Source organism: Thunnus maccoyii, chromosome 24 (genome assembly GCF_910596095.1).
Source record: "Thunnus maccoyii chromosome 24, fThuMac1.1, whole genome shotgun sequence".
Classification (NCBI taxonomy): Eukaryota; Metazoa; Chordata; class Actinopteri; order Scombriformes; family Scombridae; genus Thunnus; species Thunnus maccoyii.
The window spans coordinates 12,942,146-12,969,421 of NC_056556.1; the positions used below are offsets into that span (position 1 = coordinate 12,942,146).

Genomic DNA, 27,276 nt, shown 5'->3' on the forward strand with positions numbered 1-27,276 from the left:
TGTACTTTGTTTCAGGCAAATGGGGACAAAATGCTACTTTTCTGAATGGATTTTTGATGGATGAGACCAGTGATCACCCACTGATCATCTGGAGGTAATTTTCATGTTATTAATAAAGAACAGGAGGTTCAATGGGAATCTTAAGTTGACTTTTCAAATGCAAACTAACTTTGAGATTTGGAAAGCAAAACCAAAGTGCTTAATCGTATAATGTTGTGACACTAAATTGGTTATTAAGCAAAATATACAGCATTCAAACATTCATTTCAAGTTTTGTGAACCTCCTCCCTCGATCATGCACACACACTCTCACACACTGTCTTCTCACTCCACTCTAGTTTGGGAATGATCGACGTGCAGAGGAACACAGGAGAGGAAAAGAAGACTTGCGCCTCCTCCACTTTGCGCAGCGTCTGCAGCCAAATGCAACACATTCCAGCTCTGCACCAGCTCGTACTTGGACCGTCCTTTTAATGGGGCAACATTAAACGTATATTATCGTTCTATGGGGCGCTTTAGAGAGACGCATTGAGCAGCGCTGATGTGAGATCCAAAATACGGAGACATGTCTACCGCTCATGGACTTCTCAACAGCGTCTTCTCCTGCTCCTCTCCTGCTTCCAAAGCCATAACCAAACGGAGGCTACGCCAAACCCGGAGCTTGGACCCTGCTATTATAAGAAATTGTGGCACCGGGACCGAGGGAGCAAGTGGCGCACCGTCTTCTGGAGCGGCGGCTGCGGACGCAGGTGCGTCTCCGGAGCGCTTGGCTGTGAAACCGGCTTCACGCACCAAGACTCTAACACTAAAGGAGCCCATAACGCCGTCCCTCTCATCTCCTTCCATTCCCTTGGATGTCTCCCCATCATCCAACTTTCACTTTGACTATGATACAGTGAAGCGTGCCAAAAGGAATACCTCCGGGGATTTACCGTTTCTAGTGAGGAGCCCCGGCGTTGCGCCGTCCGGGAGCACCGGCACACTCTTCTCCCCGCGGAGGTGGCTCCAGAGGAAAGTGCAGCCGACCAGCTCTCATGCTTACGTTGTGTGGAAATCAGAGGTAAACCTTTTAAACTTTGAGTTCAATGCAATGCAACAAGTTTTTACTCTGCGGTTGCAGGTAATTGTGGCACACATTTGAAGAATCCAGCTTGTTTTCATTGTAGTGGTGAACCTGGCCTACTGTGTATGAACACCATAAGGAAATAATCACATGAGAGGATAAAATCATTTCCATTTTTTTTTCCTGAGTAAATTCCTTACTGCTGTGCATGCATACTGAAACAGAATTTAGGTGACCTCCACCTCCATCCATTACTTGATTTAAATTATGTGTAGATGGCAGCTCCTGGAACAATTAGAGAAAGCAATCAGCAGACTTTAACATCTGTTTATTTCTGCTAGAGATTTCTCTTTGTTCATTTGACTGTGTGTTGAGTTTGACACTGTGACTTGAGTGCGGAGATGGTGGAAGATTTATGAGTTTCGAAGAGGGAGTGTTGACCCCACACTGACATCTGCACCTGGAAGCCGTCCAGTATCTAACCAGCGCACCACGGCCTTGTTGCTGACAACTGGAGCAGTTGTCTTGGTCTTGCCCAAGGGCACATGGGTAATTAACTGGGGGGAAGGGGAAGGGGAGGGGGCGAGGGCTGCACTGCTTCACTTCTCCCACCTGGATTTTTCCTGGCTGGTCATTGCTGTGTTTTCTGTCCTTGTGAGAGTCACACTTTGCACAAATGTTTTCCAGGGAAAGCTAAAGAGACCTTTATGGAGCCTCTAAGGATTAAATAATTCCAACAAAAGGTGCAATGAAGTGCACAGATAGTTTTTCCCTCTAAATCCCCCCCTTTTTTTTTCACTCCCTTTGCTGCCGTCATTGGGCTGCTTGGCCTTTTGTCTTCATATAGGCTTCAAATTGAGTGAGAATAAGTATGAAATCCTTACCAAAACATACTTGGGAGACTTATTTTTAGCGGGGGGGCTTTATAGGCTGCATAGTTGGCATGAGTCCATATGCACTGGTGGAAAGGTATGATAATTTTCCCACTTCTTTTGTGGACTTACTCTCTCTTTCTCTGCCTCAGCTGGTGTGTATATTGCTTTTTTTAGCGGCTGTTTGCTGCTTTTACAGTATATGTGGGTGTACGTGCAGCAGCGCGTGTGTGTGTGCTGATGTGAGGGTCTTAAGGACACATGGCCCAGGAGTCGGTTCTCACGACTGAGAGCGGTCACAGGGTCAGAACCATGCAGCCCTCAAACAGCTCTCCCATCATTTCCTCCTTACAAAGAACAAGTCCAGCTTCACTCTCTCTTCTCTGTTTCACTTTTTTCGCAGTGTGTTTCTCTCTCTCACACACACACAAGCACGCGCCCACACTCTCTTTTCCTCCCTCTCTTCCTCTTCGAGATGTCGAGAAGCTCTCACTCAGCAGAGTTTCCCACAACTGTAGCTCTATTTTCCATGCCGCTCCCCCCCCCCCCCCCCCCCCCCCCTCGCCACGGCCCACTGAGGATAACATGAGGCCATCAGTTTGGAGTCATTAGTATAATCTGGACCATGAAGTTATTGCACCTCAGAGTGTTTGTAAAAATACTGAGCCAAAAAGTGTTGCTGGGATGTTTCATACACTGTTGTGTGTGAGGTAAAAGCTGGAATGAAGTGTAAACAAAGACTTTATGTTGGGAACGTAGCAGATTTTACATCATTCAGTTAAAATACTTTTTTTCCCCCCCCCGCAAACTAAACATGCAGTTTTAATGCAAATGTATATAAAGGAAAAGTTGAAGTCTTTCTTCAAGGATGGAGCCTGCATGTTTAATAGTTTTTAATCCCTGACGTTTGAGACAAAGAACATCCTCCCTTGCAGTTACAGACAGGAGGTGTCAGATATGGTCAACATTGTTTTTAGTAGCTGTGATAGTGAAGCTTTTTCAGATAAAATAAAAAATGTGAAGTGTCTGTCTCGCAGAGAGACTTTTGCCAAATCAGAAGGATAGCAAAGGAAAGCATGTCTGACAGTTACAACACTATTTGATTAGTGAGACCAGATAGTCTCTTGCCACATCGCTAGTTTCTTTTTAAGTTTATGCATCACAGACTCAGAGTCTGTTTTACAATGTTTAAATTTCATTTGACACTTGATAGTGTGCATGTGATGACATTACTTTTTTTATTTATCTGTAAGCTCGTATTTTGGACTCCGGGGCCCTGAACACATGCCCAGTTTGCCATTGTGGTATGTCTTTTTCAAATTGTCCAATTGTTTGTGTAATGTTCTTGCTCACTCACTGGCTATCAAAATGGTCACAGCTCGTAACTTCATTCCCACACATGACTTAATGATCAGTGACTCAAGCAAGTTTAAAGTTTCTGCAAGCTTAATTTTAAAATACATGTGAATGGCTGCTAATAGCTGCAGGTTATATGCAATTTTATATATTGAGAAAACTCAGAAAAATCAATACTGAAAGCTCTTATAGACGAGATAACCAGATAAGATTGTATTTTTTTGGTTAATCCCCTAAATTATATCTGACAAATAAAGGTACTTAACCATTATATTGATGAAAAACTCCAGTAAATCCAGTATTGCCACGAAGCAGTGCTGCACATTGATTTACAGCATCACGTGCAATGACCTAATACAACCACAGACATTAAAGGGATCGCTTCTGTAGAGGGATAAAAACTCTACTGCAGAGTATACAATTAATCTTAAAACATGAGGTTTGGACCGAAAACCTCTCAAACTACTTTTTTTTTCTCTTTCATATTATGTAATAGCAAAAAAAAAAAAAAAATAGAAAAGTAGCTATAGATAAATAGTCAGACTGGTTTTAAATGTAAATCCAATGTGTCACTACAGGATCTATTCAATGCCAAAACATTTTCTTGGATTGAGATCCCACTTTAAATGTTTTGCATGTGCATATGCGTGTGTGTGTGTGTGTGCAGGACAACCTGTGCAGATTAGTCTGCTACTATGCCTTTTTAAGGAGGGAGACATGGACAGAGAGGTAGAGAGAGAAAACCTGGAAGGAAGGAAGAAACAGAGACAAAGTGGAGATGTAATGGTTTACACAAAGAGCAACGTCTGACAGTTATATTGGCTGTGATTGCTTAATAGCCTTTTTTTTTTTTTTCCGCGGCCAGGTTGTTGATGTTGAACGAACAATGACGCAAAAAAAAAAATATCAGAAAGCACCCTCTGTGTTATTACAGTGGGAAGGTCAGCGGCTGGAAGCGGTTCTTCTTGCGGAGTGATTGACTCTAAAGTTGGATGTCATATCAACACATGTTCTTGCAAAACGGCACGAGTTTAAAAACAGTGTAGGCTCTTTACGGGAAAGACGCAATGCTTTCTGCCTTTACTACAAATACCTTGCTCACATACACGGTTGCACATGCACAAAGGCTCAGAGGAAATAGTGGTTGGCTAATTTAATCCTGGTTGTTTATGGGGCGCCAGAATGTTGACATTGCACGGTCTATTTTTAGACCCACTTACCCTAATGCTTTAGAAAAGAGACTAAGTGAAGGGAATCATTCCAAAATGAAATCTCCACCATTTGACGAAAACTTGAAACCATTTCCATTAAATGATTGATTTAAAGTGACTGAGCTGTGGTCCACTTGAGGTTAGAGCTTTGTCTTCTAGTGGTGTAATCTGCATGTGTCCACAACCACAATCAAAATGTTATACCCACAACTGCAGACACGGCTATTAATACATAATAGGGTCAGTGGAAAAGACAAAAAAAACATGTCTTCTTGCTTGAGCCTCATGAGTAATCTAATCAAGTGAGACAATAAACAGTAATGTTAGCTATAAAAGCGTATGAGGAGCTATTAGTGTGCAAAAACTGTTGATGCAAAACATTAGTCTGTTTTGATTGTTTTAGTGACACCCATTGTGATAGGTGGTTAGTACTTGTGTGTTTTATATATGTAATTGAATCCTGGTTATGACAACTGGGATTATGGAGGACTCCCAGTTGTAATTTTCTAACTTCCTGTTGTTCTATGAATGGGAATTGGCTTGCTCTGCTGCTTTCAGAGCAGCTAAAACTCCTGGAATCACTATAAAACATCTCTCACAAAGGGGCATTAAGTGGAAATTTGAATGTTTTTTAAAGTAGAAGTATTTGACCTTTGCCTTCATCTGGAAAACTAAAATTGCCAGAATAATAGCTGCTTCTATCTAGTTGTTACTGTTCTTAAAATTCTTTAATGCTTCCCTGATGACTGTTTGTGTATCATTGCTGAACTGCATCTAAGTACTCAGAGCTCAGAGAAGAAGTAAAGAAACTAACTTTGAGAAAGTCTAATCAGTCCATTGTTTGCTTTAGTTAGATCACTCAGTCTGTTTTTGTAGCCGTGCTAGTGCCACGGCTCTGTATCACAATGTTGGTCCGTCAGTTCGGTGAGGCACTTGGTCCACCACTTTTGTTCTAAGTGAAATATCTCAACAACTAGTGATGGATTGATATGAAATTTTGTACAGACCTTTGTGGTCTCTAAAGGATGAATCCTGCTGTCAGAATGTCCACATATCCTATGAAACATCTCAACAGCCAATAAGTACTTTATTAAACCACTTGTTCAACAAGCATAAACATGTAGAAAAGCAATATTTTCAACTGCTTTGGCCGCATTATTAACATTTAGCAAAATCTTGTAAACTTAGTTACTGGTTGAGACAAACCAGCACCTCCTCTCTCTACCAGCGGTACCTGCAGGCAGTCAATCACATCAGCAGCAGAGGACAGGATGAAGGAGTGCCTGCGCAGAGAGCAGCTGCGTACACACGCTGTACAATGCCAGAAACAGGTTGCGATAACGAAAAGGAAAAACTATGAAATCAGGAGATTAATAGGAGTAATTACCAATCGGGAGCATGGCAGGAAAAAGGGTTAAAAATAGGGAGATTCCGCGGAAATCGGGAGTGTTGGCAGGTATGAAATCTGAAGAATTACTGCTTTAAAAAAGGATGGAATTGCTCTTCCACTTCGACAGTAATTAGATTCCCAATTCAAAACCGTCACAGTGAGATGGTTCACTGAACATGTCACTGTTTAGAGATGCTGAGCTTAACTTCATCTGCATATTTGGGAAAAGACAACTGGTGTTGTGAAAATCTCTCCTTTAAAGGTAACACTTACAGCATTCTCCGATGTTATTAATTGAGCACAACCATTTCTAGTAGCCTAAAACCATTTGAGACACTTTGTTGGCTATTGGATGCATTTTTCTGTGAAATATTTCAATAGAATCCCCCAAATGGTATGTGAGATATCCAATGGAAAACATTTCTGTTGCAAGCTTACTCAGCCCATGAAAACAAGCTGCCGGTATAATGTTTCATTTATCAGAAACGGTGCATTTTGATGCAGCTTTTATGTTTACATAGCAGTATGAACTGCTCCACATGTTTGCCATTGTTTATGCAGTGAACCATGCAAGCTGCTGGGGCGCTGACACTGGTCAACTGGCTCTTTGCCAGGAGCCAGCAGCTGTGGTTTTCGCCAAAATAAGAGACTCCACATTAAAGTGTTTATTTATTGAATTATTTCATTTTTTACACACAAAGATACATACAGAAAAGGAACACTAATAATAATAGATTATTACAAATAAAAGCGCCCAACGTACAAACAAACTAACCCCCTAACCCTCTGAGATATACTTCAACACATGGTCTGAGAATCGGAAACAATTGAGGCAGTAAATCTTCTAATCAGAACTAGAGGGAGAGATTAAGTATTTATACATGTTAGAGTGGATTTTAAGATTTTGTTAAATACCTTTAAGGCCAGGACTTGGCTCTTGGTTATATTTCTGAATTGTTAACCTCTTATGAGCTGGATTCCACCCAAAGATTCTTGTGTATTTGCCTCAGTGTCTTTCATAAAAAAAAAGACTCTGGCAAAAAGTAATGGTTTGGGTACCAAACACTCACCGCCTGCCTGAAAAGTCTGTTATTTCATGGATGGCAGCTGAAGTCAGCCTGGATTCAAATCAGTCACAATTGGGAGTTTTATAGTGAAAAAAAAAAAGTATATAAATATCACAAATGCATCGTAATGCGTGTTCCAAATAGTTATATTCTTGCGCAGGCAGTGAGTGTTTGACAATCAAAACTTTCCTTTAAATCTCAGCTTTAAGCTCATTTTTACAGACTTGCCTTTATGTGCGACAATAGACTCGCTTTGTTCTTTCTTGTCTGTGTGCCTTTTCCAAGGTTCTTGTCATTGGTTGTTCTGATTGCTTTGAGGCATGTTGTAACTTTATAATGAAAAGTGCTCTACGTATAAAGGTTCCTATTATTGAATCACAGTAGGGGAATACCACAGAAATGTACTACACTACCACTACTCTCTTCTGTGTCCTTCACTCCTGTAGATTTATATTTCCTTCACTGATACAAAATGAGCCTCACACATACAGTTAATGACCAGAGACTAACTTTTCCCAGTGCTGTACTCAAGGAAAACATGCACATATCTCAGGCTTTTATGATTAGTTGCTGCACCATCAATCAGAAACTCTCAGGAAGATCTCACCATTTAACAACGCCAATGAAAATCTAACTAAAAACAAACAAACAAAAAAAGCAGTACATCGGGGGTACATAAATATATTTTTGAATACTCAAATGGCTCCGTTTCAATATATTTTCTTTGAAACAGGCTCTAGGAAACGGAGAGGCTTGAACTTGTGAACCTAACCAATATCCATTTTGTCTTTCCTCCCTGATTTCCTCCCTAAGTTCCCTGAAAGTGAGGAGGTTGCGTTGGAGGAACAAGACCTTGATGGTTCGACATCTTTGGAATGCTCATACGAAAATACACATTGAAAATACATTCACACACTACCTTGGACAGTTCAGCCAAGATTCACAAAGTCTGACAAATCTACAAATATATATATATATATATATTTGGACCAAATGGTATCTCTGTAGTAAGAGTGTAGACATTTCCACAATAGGTTGTCTACATTTGAACTACTAGACTAGACAATGTAGATGAAATAGTAAGTAGATCAAATGTAGGATGTCATCGAGCTGTTGCAAGAGCCTACGTCAAAACACAGAAACTGTGATGGAATACAGATTGATTTTCTTGGCTTACAGCAGTAGTCCCTGATTTGGATCTGCTTGCAGCTGTTCTCACTGCACAGCTTCGAAGTCAACTATACTTGTCTGAAGTGTTTAAATATAATTTCAGCAGCAAACAGTTTTGCTATAAATACATGCAGTTGTGCAAATTTTTACAAATACTCAGTACATATATCTTATTACAACATTACCAAAAACAATTCTGCAACACTTTACCAATTGATAAAAAGACGGCAGCTAGAAATGTCTGTGGCACCAAAGGATTGATTTTAAGGTTGACTTCCTCATTTCATGTGAATGAGTAACACCTGGTGAAATGATGTTTTCACTTTGAAACTGTGTCCTGCTAAATCCACTGTTTAAACAGGAAGAACTATCCTTCAAGAAAAAAAACTGCCATCAAACCTGTTGTTTCTTGTTCCTAAACATTCCTGGTCATGGTAGAGATGACCTCTGAATCATGTCCCCTCCTGGGAGAAAGGCTATGTGCGTCTGCAAGGGCTGTAGTTTGATTATAGTCCTTATTAAGTTTAATGGGTCTGGTTTTTAACATGTACAACCTACTGACAGACCAGATTGCTGTGTGTGTGTCTTCAGGGGAGGTAACAGAAACACCCTATTAAACATGCCTTTTCAGCGGATATTATTGCATTTTAATACATGACTGCTGGAGTGACATTACTTTCTTGGATCAGTAGTGCAGGATTGCTCTACATATTGCCTCAACAAGTATAATTTTGTGTTGTAAAGCAATCTCCCTTTGTGCCAAACTTATGTAGCATAGCACACAGTATAGGTATGATTCAAATGAGATGCAACCAGCACCTGAGACATCCCGACATACTGTATAATTTGTGTAAAAAAAAATTAAGCTTCTTCTCATTTGTGCACAGAAACGTTATACTTCATGAGGCAATTTTTTTTTTTGACAAGTTTGCATGATATTCCGTTGAAAAGAACCATATGAAACAGCAGGGTTTGTTTGGCAGTGTTTTGGTTCAGCAATCTCACATCTCCTTTGGGATGTTTTCTCAACAATGAAGGAAAAGAGAGCAGCTTGAAATAGAGACGGCTGAAAAGTAAACATTAATTTCCGCAGCCAGAATCTCTCTGTCTGTTGCCGATTAAAGCTCTCGTCCAGTGAGAAAGCGGCGGTGTTGAGTTACACTTTGTGTGTATGGATGTGTTTTTGTGTGTGTGGGAGAGAATCCGAAGGCAGAGGGTTTGGATGATCTAATTGTGCACTTTTGAGTCTTGAAGGCAAAAATGCCCATCCCCTTGTGTATTTATATGTGTGTATTACAGTGACCCCTATGTCCACTAATGTTCCCTCTAATGTGGTTTGTCATGGGCCAGAGGGAAAGCATCGATAAGATCCTCTCACAGATGCCATGGTGTGTTAAGTTTACAACTTCCCATTCATGTATTCATCTCAATCAGTGTAAACCCCGGTGATATGATACTCACACTGGGTGTTTCACAACATCTTAAACACACACACTCTTTGTCTAATCTTGGAGCAGTAACAGAGAAATAGAAACTGAAAAAAGGATATTTAGTGACCTCAGAAAAGTTTTTTTTTTAAATGTTGTGGCTCTAAATTCCCTCCCATATACTTAGTAAGGAACACGCAATAAGAAAAACAGCAAGACTATATCATTATCAGATAAGTAATGAAAATACAGTGTCTCTTGTTCAGCATCTGTACTTTTCATCCTCAGTAACTCATTATTGACTAGAATGATTTATGATCATGAAAGAAGCTGTGAGAGCTACAGTATGTGGCAGACTATCATGTACTAGCATGTATCCATTGTTTGTGTATTATTACCAACATTTCAGGTGTGTTCACATTAAGCCCATTACCTTGGTGAGTATAATATTATCATAACTGAGAGGACTGATAATAATAACATATATAACATAATATAGTATAAACAAGACCCACGTTTTATAGCTGCAATATTTGTAATATTTAATTCTCTGAAAAATATGAGCAGTAAAGCCTCAAACCATCTTAGTCTTAGTTGAACTTCATCGTGAATGTGGAAAACTTTGCCACGTTTTTTCTATCTTGATATTTTGCTCAGGATTAGGAATATAAGCAGTGAAAGTGGCTGTTTTTCACTGAGTGTGTGTGTACTGTACGTGCGCAACAATCGCATAACAAACGAATATCAAACATGTTCATATCCTGTCCCGTTGCTGAAAAATGAGCCCAAACAAATAAAATCCATTTTTGATTTAGACTTAAGTTCAGTTAAGGACATCTTGCCCTCAGCCCTCACAGGTATATTGTAAACTTATCTTATCTGTTTCACCCTTAAACTCTCTCATCTGTGGATTTTAATTACTTGTGTATACCGCAGGACATTTGACCGCGGTGCCATGCCTCCTGTCGCATGCTTATTTATGACTGAATAAAATGGTTTCATGCCGTATTTAGCAAGGATTAACTGAATATTCCTGCTCACACATGCAGGATTTAGGCTACTCTGAGGGCTAAGCGCTGAGATTTAATAGAGTGTATGTGTGTGTGTGTTCGCTTTCATGCAAACACATGATTTTACTTTGCAGAATGATCAAGTGTCTGTTGATGAAATACACCTTCGGATACTTGGAAAACTAGTTTAAATAAGCCACGGTTATGGAGAAATAATGCATTTTGCTGATGTTATGTGTGCGTGTTACTCCGGTCTCTTTCAGTGAGGAGGTTAAGGGAATTATTTATTTGGAATTCCATGTCGGAGCTTCATGCTGAGGCCCTGAGGCTCCTACTGAAGGAGGGTTGGCTACTGACTGAGTGACCCCCCAACTTCCTCTCCTCTTTTCACCTCCCCTCCCCTCTCCTCTTTCATTTTTCTGCACAGAAGCTAACCATCCATTTTTCACTTTTACAGTCATCCACACAATATTCTTCGTTTCATTTGGACTACTATTTGGGCTTTCTTATCTCCAGTTTAGGGTAAAATGCAGCAAGTGAAGCAAAGAGAGATGAGATCACATCAGCTTGATTTTACCTTTCAGGAAACAAGAACCAGGCTGGGAACACAGCCTGAGTTTGCTGGATTGGTTTAGCTTTGCCCTTCCAAAGCCTACACCGAAAGCATGCAGCAATTTGTTCTCTGACATGACGGCTCCTTTGAACTGACCTGCCCGAGGAGTCCGGGGCAGCTAAATCAGTCTCATCTTTCAAACTGCTGTGTAAAACTCCTTTTTTTCTTTACACAACTGTTGATGTAGTTACACTTATTTTCCTTCTCCATATCTCACTTTCTGTCTCAAAAACTAGTAAACAGACTTTCATGGACCCTTAATTCTAGCTCCACCATCAGGCCAAAACCATCAAAATCCACTTGTGAACAATAAAAAACAGAATTTTGGGGGGGATTATAAAAGTTACTGGGAAAATTCAAGCTCCCCATAGGAACAACCCTTGTACTTCTGACCCTACATGACTTTCCCTCCAGCACCACCCTCAGGACAAAACATGTCCACATTATAAGGAATCTTATAATCTAATAGGCAGACTGCCATGATATTTGTTTGGCACATTTACATTCCCATGCAAATAAATCCTCATGTAATGGCTTTGTTTTTAAGTTTTTAACTTGCTGATAAAGCTTGTTTTACAATAAGATAAGATAGAACTTTATTAATCCTGAAGGAAATTCTTGTGCCAGAGATTGCTCAAAAATGACAACAACATAAGAATAAAAACAACAGTGTAAAAGGAGTAAATGCTAACACTAGTGCCTAATAGAATAACAGTAAAAGTAAGATACGTTTAGTAAAATACGTAAACTGAAATAGAAAAGTGATATTGGAAATGATATTGAAAAAGTAATAACAAGTAATATTGCATGATATTGAAAAAATAATATTGTACATGATATTGAAAAAGTAATATTGCACATGATATTGATATTACTGTTCTCAGTGTCCGTTGTTTCAGCTGTCCTTCCTGCAGAAGGGAGAGGAGTTGTACAGTTTGATGGGCACTGGTAGAAAAGACTTCCTGTGGCATGCGGTGGTACACCTCGGTGGTCTCAGTGTGCAGCTGAAGGTGCTCTGATATGACTCCAGTGTGGCGTGCAGGGGATGACAGGCATTGTCTGTAATATTGAGTGGTTTCCTCAGCATCCTCCTCTCTGACACCAAATCCTCCAGTTCCACTCCAAGGACAGAACTTGCTTTTCTGTTGAGCTCATTAAGTCTATCAGCATTGGCTGCCTTCACCCTGCTGCCCCAGCACACTACAGCATGAAGATGACGCTAGCCACCACCAAGTGATAAAACATCTGCAGAATATTCTGCAGATGTTCAAAGATCTGAGTCTCATGAGAAAATACAAGCAGCTCTGACCTTTCTTGTACAGAGCCTTTGTGGTTTTAGTCCAATCCATCTTATTGTCTGTGTGGACGCCCAGATCCCTGTCAACAATGTCCACCTCTGTTCCCCTGATGCTGACTGGGTTTGGATGGTTCCTTCACTTCCTAAAATCAACTGCCAACTCCTTAGTCTTTGTGATATTGAGTTGCAGGTTATTTAGTTCGCACCACTCCACAAAACTGTCCCCCACACTCCTGTACTCAGCCTCCTGTCCCTTGCTGATACAACCCACAATGGCAGAGTTGTCTGAAAACTTCTGCAGGTGGCAGTATCTGAAGTCTGAGGTGTAGAGTGTGAACAGGAAGGGAAACAGGGCCGTCCCATGAGGTTCCTCCTGTGCTACTTACTATTATGTCCGACACGTTGCTCTGCAGCCTCACATACTGTGGCCCACCTGTGAGTCAGTTAGTGGTCGACGCCACTAGTGGAGCGTCCACCTGCATGCCCATTAACTTAGTCCTGAGCAGCATTTTATTAGAAATAATGCTCGTTTGAAGAACATGAAGACCTGATTTTTGTGAAGCACTAAAGGTATTGTAATTATATATACACTGTCAATTTTATACAACCTGCTTTTGCAACACTGTGCTTAATTATGGTCATGCCAATTAAGAAAATGTGACTTTGAGAGAGTCAGGTGGATATACTGAGACAGTGAGAGAGTTGAAAAGGACGGGGGAAACGAGGCAGACCCAGACAGACAACTAGGCAAGACATCAGACCTTCACACTGAACATATAAGTGTCACTATCTCCTTTGATTTTCCCAGAATGACATGGGGCCATCTTCTTCCCAGTGTCTTATCTCCTCTACTCTCTCCTCGCTCCTCTCCTCTGCCAGTCTGCCAGGAGTCACCATTATCAGCTGGGAGTAAACTCGGGCTCAAACAGTTGGTCAATTGGAAATGTCTTTGGGACTGTTTCCAAAGCAACATTGATTAGTAACTCAGTCGTTTGATGAGGCACAACAAGAACATTGGCTTTTATTTCTGTTCAGCCATAAAATAAACAGGAGAAATCATTCATGCTGCTGCAAAGTGATTAAAGTGACAAACCAAGCTGCATATATTTGCTTCAAGTTTCTTTTAAGGGTCAAGAGGCCTGTAGGGCGTAAGGATCAGAAGTGATGTCAAGTGACACTGATACTTACTAATGAATCTGCCATAATTTGAACATCTGTTTCGCATTGACTAAGCACACAGACAAACTCTTCTAACATGTCAAAATGAGTGATTAACATTAAAAAGGCCTCTCTTTTTTTTATGACCGCCTGTCTCACCAGCCTCTATGAAAGCAAATCCTTGTCATCTAAAGATACATATAAATATGACTCCAAGCATAAGTGACTTAAAGCTGAGGACATCTCACCGCCCCCCTCTTCCAAATCTGTCAGACAGTAAGGAAGCAAAACAGAATGAGACAGCAGGCGTTTTAGACACAGCCGGAGCACTGCGACTATAAATAGAAAAATAGCTCAACGGAGGAATGAGTCGACACACTCAAGTTCCAGAAGCAAGGCGAGGGCGGGGGGAGTCACATTGGTTGCAGGTGTGTGTTTGGGATTGTGCGTATCACGTGTGTATCTGCAATTTAACTGCTCATTAAAGTTACATTGTCCTCATACACAAGTGCAAAGTGAGGGTACTAATGCTTCCAATTCTGAAGCATTAGCTTATCAGCAAGGCATTATTATGAGAATGCTGAGTGAGAATTAGTATCAGAGTGTATTAATGCCATCTAGTGGACGTTTTTTTCCATTACACATATAGTAAATCCCATCTTCCATCACATATCTTCCAGCAGCTTATTAACAGCAACATGTGGCTGACCTCTTTCCTCCCACTCTCCTTATTTCTCCCTTACTTTTATATAATGTTACACATACAATAGAGGAACTAGAAAAGGCAAGATTTTCTGAAGAAAATTCAAATGTGTCTGCTTACGCTGAAAAGTAAAATGTCTAATAACTGTTGAAATGTCAGTTGACATGTAAGCACTGAAAGCAGTTGAAATTTCAGTTGTAGGTGAAGATAGTTTGGAGCAGCTGTGGCTCAGAGGTAGAGCAGGTCGTCCACTAAGACAGAAGATTGGTGGTTCAATCCCTGGCTCCTCTAGTCCACATGTCGAATTGTCCTTAGGCAAGATACTGAACCCTAAATTGCTCCCGGAGGCCGTGCCATCAGTGTATGAATGTGTGTGTGAATGGGTGAATGTTGGCATGTAGTGTGAAGTGCTTTGAGTGGTCGGAAAACTAGAAAGGTGCTATATAAATGCAGTCCGTTTACCATTTACCATAGTTGAAGTGTGTGCACTGTAAATAGCTGAAGTGTCAATTAGTATGTATGCAGTGACATCAGTGGAAATGTCAGTTGAAGTAGGTAAACTTATGCTAAGAATGTATGAGTGTATGAGTTTCCATCTTCCATCACAATATCTGCCCTCCATAGCCCTAAACAACCTGTGGAAAACCACTTCCCTCCCACTTTACTTCCCCTATTTTCTCCTATACTTGTAAATGGTACATACACAATGTGAGATAACTCTGTTTGTGCGACCGAATTTGGACTCTAAATGTTAATATAATAAAGAAAAAAAATTAAAGGGAGCATTATACAGTGTTGGGAAGTAAGAATCACATCTACATTATGGAAATTACATTTAAAAAGAAGAGAAAAACAAAACCAAAATAAAAGTATGTATGTAAGAGTATTGTATAACATTATATTTTTAACTGAACATTAGTTTTAGAGGATTCCCAACATCACTTTATCGTAGATGATGGTTAAATGGTCTCCAGATATCTGACACTCTCTATTTAGTTACCTCACAATTAACATGCATGAAAAATAACTACAACATCAAAAATGCTGCTAATCTATTTACTTAGTTAAACAGGAGTTGTGTTAGTCCACATCATCCAGTTATATCAAAGCAACTGTAACTAAATTATAGTTACATCTGTGATTTGACACAAGCTTCCTACCAATCTTCAGTTCAAATTTCCTCCATCACAACCTCTAAGCTTTGAATTTAGGCTGCAAGGTTTTAGTAGAACCGCATATAAACCATATATAAACCAATGGTACTAAGCTTTACCACTAAAAATTATTGGTGACATTATCGTCCTGTTGACATTTAAACGAATTGCATGTGAATTTTTTTTTTTTAAAGTGCAGATCAAAGCTCAATGTAAGGAGTTGTTTTAGCCAGCAGAGAGCGCTAGTCAGCTTCTAATATATTGTCCATGAGCTGCATGGACTTTGGGAACATTCAGCACTATCTGAACACACATACACACACACACACACACACACACACACACACACACACACACACACACACACACAACACACACACACACAAATGATGAATCACAGTAAAAATGTGGGTGGGCTGCATTGTGGCCAGTCACAGCTGCACACATCTGTCTCTTCAGACTCTCTATGTCATAAGTATCTTACAAAAACATTACAATAGCTGATACCAGCTGCAGTCTGAACATATTTCATGGCTTGGGGGCCAAATAAAACTGTTTAAAATGCATTAGAAATGGTGATCCTAATTTCTGAAATGTGTTCACTTAATAGGGAAGTTTTACATGCTGACAATATATATTAGAGCTCAAGCATTTACATATATACCTTACTAGACCTGTTGTCTTCCTATAAATAGCCCTCCCTCCTTACTGTTAAACCATTAAACTAATAACATCTTCTGGTAAATGCAGGTCTGTATTGTTATCATTACACACTTGCAAAGTATTCTCATAAGGGGTCTCCAGTTGCAGACGTTTGTACTGTCACCAGCACCCACATATCCACACACACCCGCACACACCTCCACGCACACACTCACAAACATAACAATGTGTGTTTGTACTGCTTTAGTGGGGAACAGCGTCACTTCCAAGCAGAGATCATATTCTCTCCTGCAGAGTACCTTCCCAGAACATTAATATTGGTGTGTGTGTGTGTGTGTGTGTGTGTGCATGAGATTTTTATCTTTTTTTTTTTTTTTTTTAGACCCAGTAGTCCCCACAAGATTCAAAAACCCAATATTGTTGGCTTACTTTACGGACTTGGACTGGGAAGAAGATGTTTTCTTTTTTAAAAGTTTCAAGGAGGAATTTGGGTTTGGGCTTGGATTCTTGTACAATGACACTATTTTTATGATATTTTCTAATAAAGACATGTGCGTTTTGCTACTTCATTGCTATAACACAAAAACAATTGAGCCTATCATGCCAGTTCAGGAGGGGTTTTTACCTTTCTTAACATGTGGTGTCAAGTAGATCTTTTGGAAAAATTCCACCGGTACAGAAAGTGATGCATTTAACACTTCCAACAGCAGCAACAGTGGTTTGTTTGTAATAAACAGAAGAAGAAGCGGGTGGCTGACATGAGCAGTTGTAGCCACCATAGAGAAAGTATACTAACGCGTTTGACATTTATGTTCCCAGGATAGATTCCCAGCATTTAAATGGCAGTAGTGCAAAGTATAGTATAATATATGTAGGTGAATGTCCTTGGGTATATTGTCCTTCAAGAGTTTATTGTTCATTGTTCATGGCTCTGATAGCCTGTGGGAAGAAACTCTTCCTCAGTCTCTCAGTGTGTGATTTGTGGCTGCGCAGGCGTTTGCCTGATCGCAGCCACAGGAACAGTCCATTGCTGGGGTGGTGGGGGTCCTTTACTATCCTCTTAGCTCCGCTTACTGTCGTATAGGCTCTGCAGGGAGGGGAGTGCAGTACCCGTAGCGCGCTCAGCCGATCGCACAATCCTCTTCAGGGCCATCCTGTCCCGAGAGGAGCTGTTCCCATACCAGGCGGCTAGGCTCCCTGTTAGGATGCTCTGCACTGCAGCAGAGACAAAGGATAGCAGGACTCTCTGTGAGATGTTGAATTTCCTCAGCTGTCTGAAGTGATACAGGCGCTGTCTTGCCTTTGTCGTCACAGTGTCAATATGTGTAGTCCATGTTAAGTCATTTGTAATATGCACCTACTTAAAGCTGCTCACCCTCTCCACTGGAGTCTTGCTGATCTGCAGTGAGGTGTAAGACCTCTGTTTCCTGGCATAGTCCACAATCAGCTCCTTGGTTTTACTGACGCTCAGGGAGTTGTGGTTGGCCTGGCACCACTGCGACAGGCCTGCCACCTCCTCCAGATGATATAACCCTTTTGTCACTGTGGATCATCTTTCAGCTTCATTATTCAGGCACTCAGCTGAGTAGAAAGCAGAGTTTTTCATCTTATCTGTTTTTGTCTTTCACCGTTAAGCCCTTCGCCTGAGCAACCAATGAAGGGAGACGAATTGATTCAAAGAGGAGAAATCTACAGCTGGTTTTTCAAGACTACAGGTGACTATAGAGATGACTGTGCTTAATAAGATTACCAGGGAGGTGTGTCGGCCTAGCTTCCCGCTGAGAGCTGCAATTTGCCTTAATTTGACCTAACTGGAGGAAGTTTGATGTTGTCGGAAGCTGCCAGGTTTGAGGGAGAGTGTGGGAAATGTGGGAGACTTTTGTTCGGTGTGTTGATATGAAATGGAGAGAGTGAGAGATAGAGAGAAAGTAGAGGGAAAGAAAGAGAAAAGCCAGGAGAATGAGGGGAGAAGTGGAGGGTTGGGGTGAAAAAACACTCACAAACACACACACCTGGGTTGGATTAGCTCTGGCTAGCAGGGAGGCTGTGTGTTAATGGAGATTTAATAGGCTCTGAAATGACTTACCACAGTCATACACGGTGTGCGTGTGTGTGTGTGTGTGTGTGTGTGTGTGTGTGTGTGTGCGCGTGTGTGTGTGCAGATGTGTGCCTGTGTGCTTGAATGTGTGTTTTGAATGTGAACCTGCATGTCTTCATGCCTTCTGGCTCCATGAAGTTATTAAATCTTTCCATTTTGCTTTCTGTTGACAGTAGAGAGAGTCGGCCATTGAAAAGCCAACATGGCTTCAATTGGAGTCAATCAAAACAATACAAAATAGATGTTTAGATTTGGTTCATTGACGGTGTTTACTGGATTTGGTTGGGAATCTATATGGGAGTGAAGGATGCTGGTACACTGCATCTCTAAACAGCGTGGTTTCTAGAGCCCGCAAGATACTGGATTTTCTTTCTTTTTTTCTGGTTTTCTGGAGCTTTTTACCTCAGTAGTTCAGCATAATACCTTATCTTGTTATGTGTTCCTGATATTTTTTTTTAGAGCTGTAGTCACCAATAGGGAAGATGCATCTTCAGTTCTCTACTTATCAAATTTTGACTCAGCTTGCCTGTTTTCTACAAGCTTGCCTCTACTTGCAAAACGTTTTTTCAGTACTGTAAAATCTAACATAAATTAGGAAAAACAACTCAAATCATTTTACTGCTGTATGCAAATACAATTGCATGATGTTGCAAGTTACTTTTGCTGTTATCATAGAATGAGGATATGTTTTTTTGGAGATTATGACATCACAGTGCAACCGTGTCTCCTAGAAATTACTTTTTCTATACTATTAAATTGGAGACAGGGTTGCACATATATGACATTGTCTAGTACAGCATGTTGGTTGGGAAGCGTTTGAATATTTGAAGAGTCACATTTTCTAACTGTACTGTGTTGAATGAATGTAACTATGTTCTATAAAGATGATACGACACAGGTGAGAAGAGGCCAGAGAGGTGAAATCACGCTGAAACGAACTGATGATGCGGCATAATTCAATTTGTCGAACATTATTTTTCAAGGATTTTCAAATCTAACTCTGCAGACTCTCCTCTCTCTCTGACTGTGAGGTTCTGTCTGTTGCCAAGGCAACAACTCAGTGATGTAAACACCGCACCGACCCTGGCTGTAGGAGCGAGAACAAAGAAAGCATCCTTCTCGAACGTAAGCATTAAGAGATAGTTTATATGTTCAAAGGCTCTGACGCAGTTTGTGCAAGTTCTCAGCAATGGAAAAATCCGACATGAGGAACATTGACTCAAATTATAAATGGAATTGAAAATAGCAATAAAGATGGTGAGAGATGCAAAACATCATCTACCTTAAACATCCCTCATACCTAACCTGACATTATGGCAGCACAGTGTTATGTATAGGAGTGATTGAAAGTGGCACTTACATTTTTTGAGTAATTCAGCAGCAGTTCAACAATGATTTCTGTGTAAATTTGCGACCTCTATAGATCTTAGTATACGTCCTGTGACTCATAAACTGTGGAAAGTACGTCATGTTTTACGGGAAAAAAGACTAAATCATTTGAGGATGATTACTCTCCCTCCCTTTTATTTACAACGGTATTACTGGCTGTAAGTCATGCTTTCTTTCTTTGGATAAAGTGCAAAAAAGATCTTAAATATTGAGAATCATCATGGAACTCCTTAAAGAAAATGTAGAAATTAAGTATAATTCAACAACAACAGTGTGGAAGAACTCACAGAACCTAAACCCTGTTTTTCTGATTCTCTTTTAGTCATTTTTTGAGCATATTTTGATTTCAAAATCCAATTTTATGTCACTTTCAACTTCATATTATAGATTCATTGACTGAAATATCGTAAAAACAGCTAAGGGAAAATGTTCACATGTGGCGGAATCTTAGGAGCTGATGTTAATATGGATACTGGAAAATTAAACGGTGAAAACGTGACTGAAAATCAGATTTAGAAACTAATCCGTGTATTGATGAGGAAGAAAAACAATACGTACTCTTCATCCTCAGTGTAACATGGCTTTGCAGATGAAATCATTGGAATTCCATACAAACTTGAAAATGAAGGGGCTCTTTTTTTAACTTTCATTGCATCTCCACATCAAGAATGACTGCAGAAGACACAATTGATAAAATATAGTTGTGATCAGGCCTGCAGGAGGTAGGCTTCATCATTCAGTCTATCGTATTTACCATAAACACTTTGTTTATTTATCATTATTCATCATTATTAATTCTTAACAAATTGCATTTTGTGTAGTGACAATTTAAAAAAGTGTTCTTTTATATAAAAAAATCTTTTACATCTTACATTCCATGCTTTCATTGTGCATCATTACATACACTATTAAAATATGGCAACCAAAAGTAGAGAACTGACAACCTAACAGCTTATTTTATTGTTTGTAAAATCTGTTTTTCCTACGAATTGACTACTGCTCTCTCTCTCTCTGACTCAGACACACACAAAACAAAAGGTGTGTGCGTGAAGCCACATATCAAATGGACAGGTTAGAACAGGCAAAGACTTATTTCATGGTTAAAGTGACCTAACGGAAGGAATAACTACCTAAAACAGCTTGTGTGTGTGTGTGTGTGTGTAGCATGATATGAGGTGGTGGGAGTGTGGGCGGAGCTAATAGGGGAGTCAAGCTTGGATTCCAGCTGAATTCCAGAGAGGGAAAAAGAGATGGGATGGATCTGTCAACCCCCACCTCCTGTCTTTCTTCTACTTCTTTTTTCTTCTCACCCTTCGCCTCCACCCAAACACACACACACAGACACACACACACATACACACACACACACACACACACACACACACATACACAAACATGAGTCTGCCCAGTGAAGCTCACATTGAACCACATGACAATACTGTCTGGGAAATTAAAAAAAAAAAACAAAAAAAAAACCTCCTCAGAATGTAAAACATTTGTGCGTTCCAGTGTGTGTGTGTGTGTGTGTGTGTGTGTGCATAAAAATCCTGAGTTTATGCTGCTTTTCCAAATTTAGATGTTTCAGTGGTCAAGTCCAAATCAGACAAAGTAAATGTTTAAACTAACTGCGGACAAGTTCTATTGGAAGAGTTCTTTTAGGACAAATTGTTGAAGCAGCTGAACAATTTACAAGTGGAGCATACCAAAGCACTGTAAGAATAATGGGAAAAAAAACTCTTTAAAGGAACAGTACAAGGTACACCGACAATCCAAAGCCCGCTATATCTTATTCCTCTGTGCCATAGACCTACATTGTTGTCCAAAGACTATTAAAAACATGTCAATGAGCCATAAATGCTCACAGGGCAGCTAATTATTCATCCGCACCCTAAAATAGTGGCCAATAAATTCTATATTTACTCTTTTTACTCCTTTTCAAAAACTTACACTAATTAAAGTTCTGTGTTGGTGGTTGGAAACACTTGCAGTTGGAAACAGGAAGGTCTCCTGCAGCTAAGTCCACATTTTGTCCACATCTATCTATCTAGCCATCCACCCAACCCGTCACCTCCTAATATGAAAATTTGTCACCTTACATTGACGTCATCAGAACTGCGTCACTTCCACGGGTCATAATTACTACGCCTGCTAGATGGCATAAATGTAACTAATGGTTGTTTTTGCCAGCTGAATTTTCTAACTATACCATCGTTTTTCTTGTGTTTTAAACTGTTACGTCTTCAGTAACAATGAAGTGCAACGCCAGCCTTATCCTTTGAGTTATAAGAACGTAAACATCAAAATAATCCACATGTAACTGGAATATTATTTAATTCCATGCTAACTTTTAGCAAAAAATATGTGCTAAGGACCAGCATAACCCATAAGTAAGAAGACTGACACTATTGTAAGCAAATGTTTAATTAAACCTTCCATACAAACGCCCCTTGCAATTAAAAAATGGAAGGAAAACATTATTAATTTAGTATGGCTGATGTCGGCAGGTTTATCTTTTGGCACTGCTGTGAAGGGTCTACCAATGTCCATCTCTTCTATACATACCTATGGAAGTAGGAAAGTAGCTCCAGCCTATTTTTCATTCAGATTCTACCAGTTTCCTCCACAAAATATCAAGACATATCCATACATTATTTAAGACTACCTACTGTTCAGCTTTAGAGCTGCTACAAATTCACATTTCATCACTTTAAAGATAATGCTAATCGCCCAGTATTACACTGAATCACATGTAATCCGTCTCACATGAGTCAGACGGTAGGTTGGAGTAATAGTATGGAGCTTAGGAGATAATGATAGGGGGAAATATATGGATGCTCCTGCTGTGCATGTTATCTTTGTGTGTTTCTTTACAGTAGCGATGTTGCAGGAAAGAATCTCATAAAGATCGATAATTTCAAAGAGCTGCTTCACACTTGTTGGCGTAGCAGAGCGGCACATCTTCATAGCTGCACATGTTGCATATTGGGATGAATCAACAGTTTTGTCTTTCACTCGTATTATCAGTAGAAGGATAAAAGCATTGCTGTCGCTCATGAGCAGAGCATTCCTAGAAGGCCAGCGTGTTTATACTGCAGACTAAATATTTATACCCCGAGCCGAGAAGAACTGAGACCGCTCGGTTTGACTTTGATAAAGGTTTGATATGCTTTAGGCCAGGTGACTTACATGCACCAGAGATCACACACAGCCACATTGAGAGACTGTGTATACAGCTATGCAAACATACTATACACACTGTATCTGCAGTTCTGCGGTTACACAAGCACATATAGACATGTAATGAACATACGCATACATACATGCATACTAGAAAAAGAAAGAATGTTGGAAAATCTGTGGAATCCATATACACGCATGCAAACACACTCTCTGATAAACACAGATGAAGAGCATGTCCAAGCAGTGTCACTTGTGCTCATTTGTTATGGCTTAAGGGTTCAATTGAGTTCATAGCCAATAGGAGACCTGACCCAAGTGACACACAGAGCCATTGTAAACTGTGTTGCAGCCACATTATGAAGCAGAATAAAGTCTTTTGTCCAAAATAATGTATTTACAGTTACAGTATTCCTTAAAACATCCTGTCCCGCTATATCTGCTGTTTTCCTTTCCGCAAACCAAAGAAACAATTGTCAGAGGAGATGAGGTGAAATGGGGTAAAGGGACGGCGTGTACCAAAAACACACACAAAAAAAAGAGCAGACGGGAGAGAGAAAGATGAGGTAAAATACAAAGAAGGAAAAAAGGAAGGTGTGGCAAAGAAAAAAGATATGACTCCAGGGAGGAAGAGGAGGAAAGGGGGGCAAAGGTTGAGAAAAAATATGTCCAACACAACAAGCCCTCCAATCTTCCGTTTCTAAGTAATTCAACATGTATTGTTATGTTGTTATGATGTCCCACGTCCTGTATTGAGACGCACCTGACACCTGAAATTCATGAGACGAGTTGATTTGCATTGGAAACAAGTGAAATAGTCACCAGGTTGAGCTGATTATCATTGTAAACAAGCACAATAATAAAAGCAGCCCGAGCCAAATACGATACACTCGGCTATTGAGTTCCATTTCGTCTACGTGTCCTCGTCTCTGTCTGCAGTGGCTGTGTGATTTCATTTAAACAGGATTTGCATAAAAAAAAATAAAAAAAACCCCAACAACATGATTAAACAAAGCGCTGCCAGCTCTAAGCAAACCAATTCGCATGCGAGCAGGTGATTGGATGTGTGCTTACCATTCAGCCAGTGTACACGGATGAGTCACACTGTCCTCAATATATGACTGATTGCCTGTGGCAGCAGTCCTCTGTGGGATTAGATTAGTTTTGAAAAGAAATGGAGCAGAGTCTCCCAATAATCAAACAAAAAAATAAATTGAGAGTGAATAAAAATGGTTTGAAACCTACAAAAAAACTATACAAAAGTGCCCAAGCTGACTATATAGATCAGATGTTCTAACACTGAAATTCTACAGTTTGCATGAATTGCTATGACAACGTGATTTTAGTTTGTCAATGCAATACAGTAAGTAGTTAAGTTTGGACACATTTCTCATTCAAGGGAATGTGAAGGTGTGTCCAAACTTTTGACTGGTATTGTAGTATATAAAATGGCAATTGAGACACTTTTGTAGTGACTATAAGAATATACTTTCTATTATACTATACTAAAGTACTTTCAATCATCAATCAATCAAAGCAGATTCATTTTGTGAAAGCACTCCCAATTGTTTTACCTGTTAAATGTGGACATGAACAACTTACAGTCCTTAGAATCGAGTGTGAAAGTTCATTCTTGAACTTGTCCTGACCTTTACCCCATTTCAGGATATTTAAAATTGTAATAACATCGGTTGAAAAAATAGTCATATGACCAATTTGATCAGCAAACGAACTCAGCTGAAGGTAGAAGAAAAAAAATTCGACCAAAACACAGCAGATAACCTCAACAGGTAGTAAGAAGATCTTTGTTTTTGGTACACTCACAGTATGAGCTCCAGGTCATCTGCCATACTTGGGATTATATTATATCCTAAAGGCCTGAGAGTCAACATCATGGCTGTGTTAAACAGTTGCTACTGGGCCCCTTTTGACCCACTACCTTACCCCTCTCTTCATTATACGCTTCATTATATGTCCAGAGACCCAGAAACCAACCAGTACCTCTAAGCTGGAATAATACCAATAAAACAAGATTTTGACACAAGATAAGGGAATAATACCAGAGCAGCCTGAGTGTATAGTGGTGGAAAAACATCCAGTTTAGCAAACTTCAAACATTCCAAATTACCCTAAAGAACCTGGAGCTTTTGGGGCCCCTGAGGGTCGGTCTCTTGTGCATTTGCCTGCTTTGCCCAGTTGTGAAATTCAGCCTGGATCCACATCTTGGAATTCTTAAAACCCAAAGTAAAAATCTTGTTTGTATGAGTTTATGTAAAACATATAATCTTATAAACTCAACCTCAGAGCTTAACACTAAGTATAAGCAGAGACTTCAGAATGTCCCAGAATTATTATTACCAGATCTCAAACATCCATGATGGTAGATTCATACACACACACACACACACAAAAAAAGCCTAAGTGCAAATACATACACACAGGCACACAAAGTGTTTAGATAAATGTGCCGAGAGAGATGCTATCCTTCAGCTGAAGGAGGCTGAGCCAACACACTCACGTCACATCACTCAGTGGACATTTTATTCTATTATTCAAGCTATTCCAAACCCTCCGCTCAGGCGTCTCTGGAGATTTGCTCACCAGAGAGAGAGAGGCTCTGCAACGGCTGTTCTTTTAGTTTACTCAAGAATTGGTTTCGACCTTCAACGTCAGGCTGAACTGTGTTGCTGACAAAAGAGAGCAGTGAAAGTGAAAAGGAGTTTTTGTTGTTATTATGCAAAGTGTGGATGGCTTGACATATCATAGCAGGCGTGGAGCTGGTGTTTTCTAAAGTCCTGCCACCTTTCATTAAAGAAAAATGTCTGAATTTGTGGGAAAGCCTCCATGTTTTTTTTTTAGTGGTTAGAGTTATGGTATGTTACACTGTGCTATGTGGATCAGACGCAAAATCAATTTTGCACGAAAGCTGTTGTTTTTTTTCTTAAATATGGGTCAAAATACGCCATACGTTTATTTATGTGTGTTGTTTTTCCTCGAATACCTTTTGTCTCACGTCTAGACTTCATAACTCAAATTCAATTCTGATATTTTAAAGTAATATTTCAGAACCCAAGACATTTCTGTGACTTTGCTCCCAAAATCTAAGCTCATGTGAGCATGGTGATCTTTCATCGCTCTCTCTGTTTCCCATAATGATCCAGACGCTTTCACTGTGGTGCTATGGCAACAAGTAAAGGCTATTTTCTGCTTTCCTTCAGCCAGCAAATGCATCACACAGCAAAAAAAAGAAATCTCTGCAATTATTTTCCCACGGTATTCTGTAATGTTTTCTCAACAGTTTGGCTTGATGTGAAAATAATTCTAAATGGCAGGAATGGAGGCTGCATTTATTCAAAACTACAATAGCACAGAGCAATATTTCTCAGACTTGACATTACACAAATATTTGACTGCATGTGAAATACATAATTGATAGTTTCTGAGGGATCACAGCACTCTATGAGACTGTATCACTGCATCAAATTATATGCTGATATGTGGATACATAAACACATGCATACACACCCTATCACAGAAATACACACGTCCTTGTTATTGTGCTGTCTGGCACAGCTGGCGAGCTGAGACACCATGGCAACTGTTGTGGCAGAAAACATTAGGGAGGCGCGTGCACGTGTGCATTAAGGTAGAGGAGCTGGAGCTGAAGACAAGGTATTTGTATTTGGAAAAAACAAAAAAACAAAACAGCTTTTATTACACAGACAACAAGGCCGTCGAGGTGCACTTGAGGAACAAACAGGTTGTTTTTGTTGTGCACATGAGCTCCATTCCTCATCATATTGATCTGAGAAAAACAAAAACACACACGAGCAAAAGGACGAGACTCAATGAATACAATAAAATCTAAAGCACAAAAGTAATGATTGAAAGTAGTGACTGAAAATTAAATGATACTTTATTTCCTATGAGGCATATCAGTAAATATATGAAATATTAGATCCCATTTTGCACACTACACATCTTAGTTGGCACCATTTTTAAAAAAAAATCTTTTTTCCAATACATTTCCTGATGTGATTGGCATAGATGTATTAAAGGAAATCAATAAGGGACAATGGTTTCTATGTGTCTGTATGTGAACCAAATGTTAAATAACATTAGGATCAGCGGCCCTGATTTCAAAAACACAAGTTAAGTGACTACGTCTTGAAAACTGCTAATCAAAAGTACATGTAGTTATATATTCATGCCTGCAACCCTCAAAGTCGAGGATTAAAGACATTTACTTCTTTAAATGCACAATATGTAATTTCCGCCGCTAGGGGTCTCTCAATCAAAACAATACCAAAAGACGGAGTTTGATGATGTCGTGAAGTAATGTGGGATCATGGGAGTTGTTGTATGTTGTATGTCTTCATTGCTTAACAGCCACAATTGCCATCATTGCAGTCAGATTCTTCCTGTTAGGATTCCTTCAGTGTTCATCATTCAGGAGAT

General features: G+C 39.8%; 1 protein-coding gene across 1 annotated transcript in view; it reads left to right on the top strand.

Annotated features, from left to right (window-relative positions):
* The first annotated feature begins 290 nt into the window (after positions 1-290).
* The window catches only part of LOC121891909 (rho GTPase-activating protein 6-like), an 81,025-nt gene continuing 54,039 nt past the window's right edge, over positions 291-27,276 (top strand). Inside the window, exon 1 of the mRNA XM_042404555.1 lies at positions 291-1,060. Coding sequence (XP_042260489.1) covers positions 566-1,060 — 495 coding nt within the window. The 5' untranslated portion in view covers positions 291-565. The remainder of the gene's footprint in view (positions 1,061-27,276) is intronic.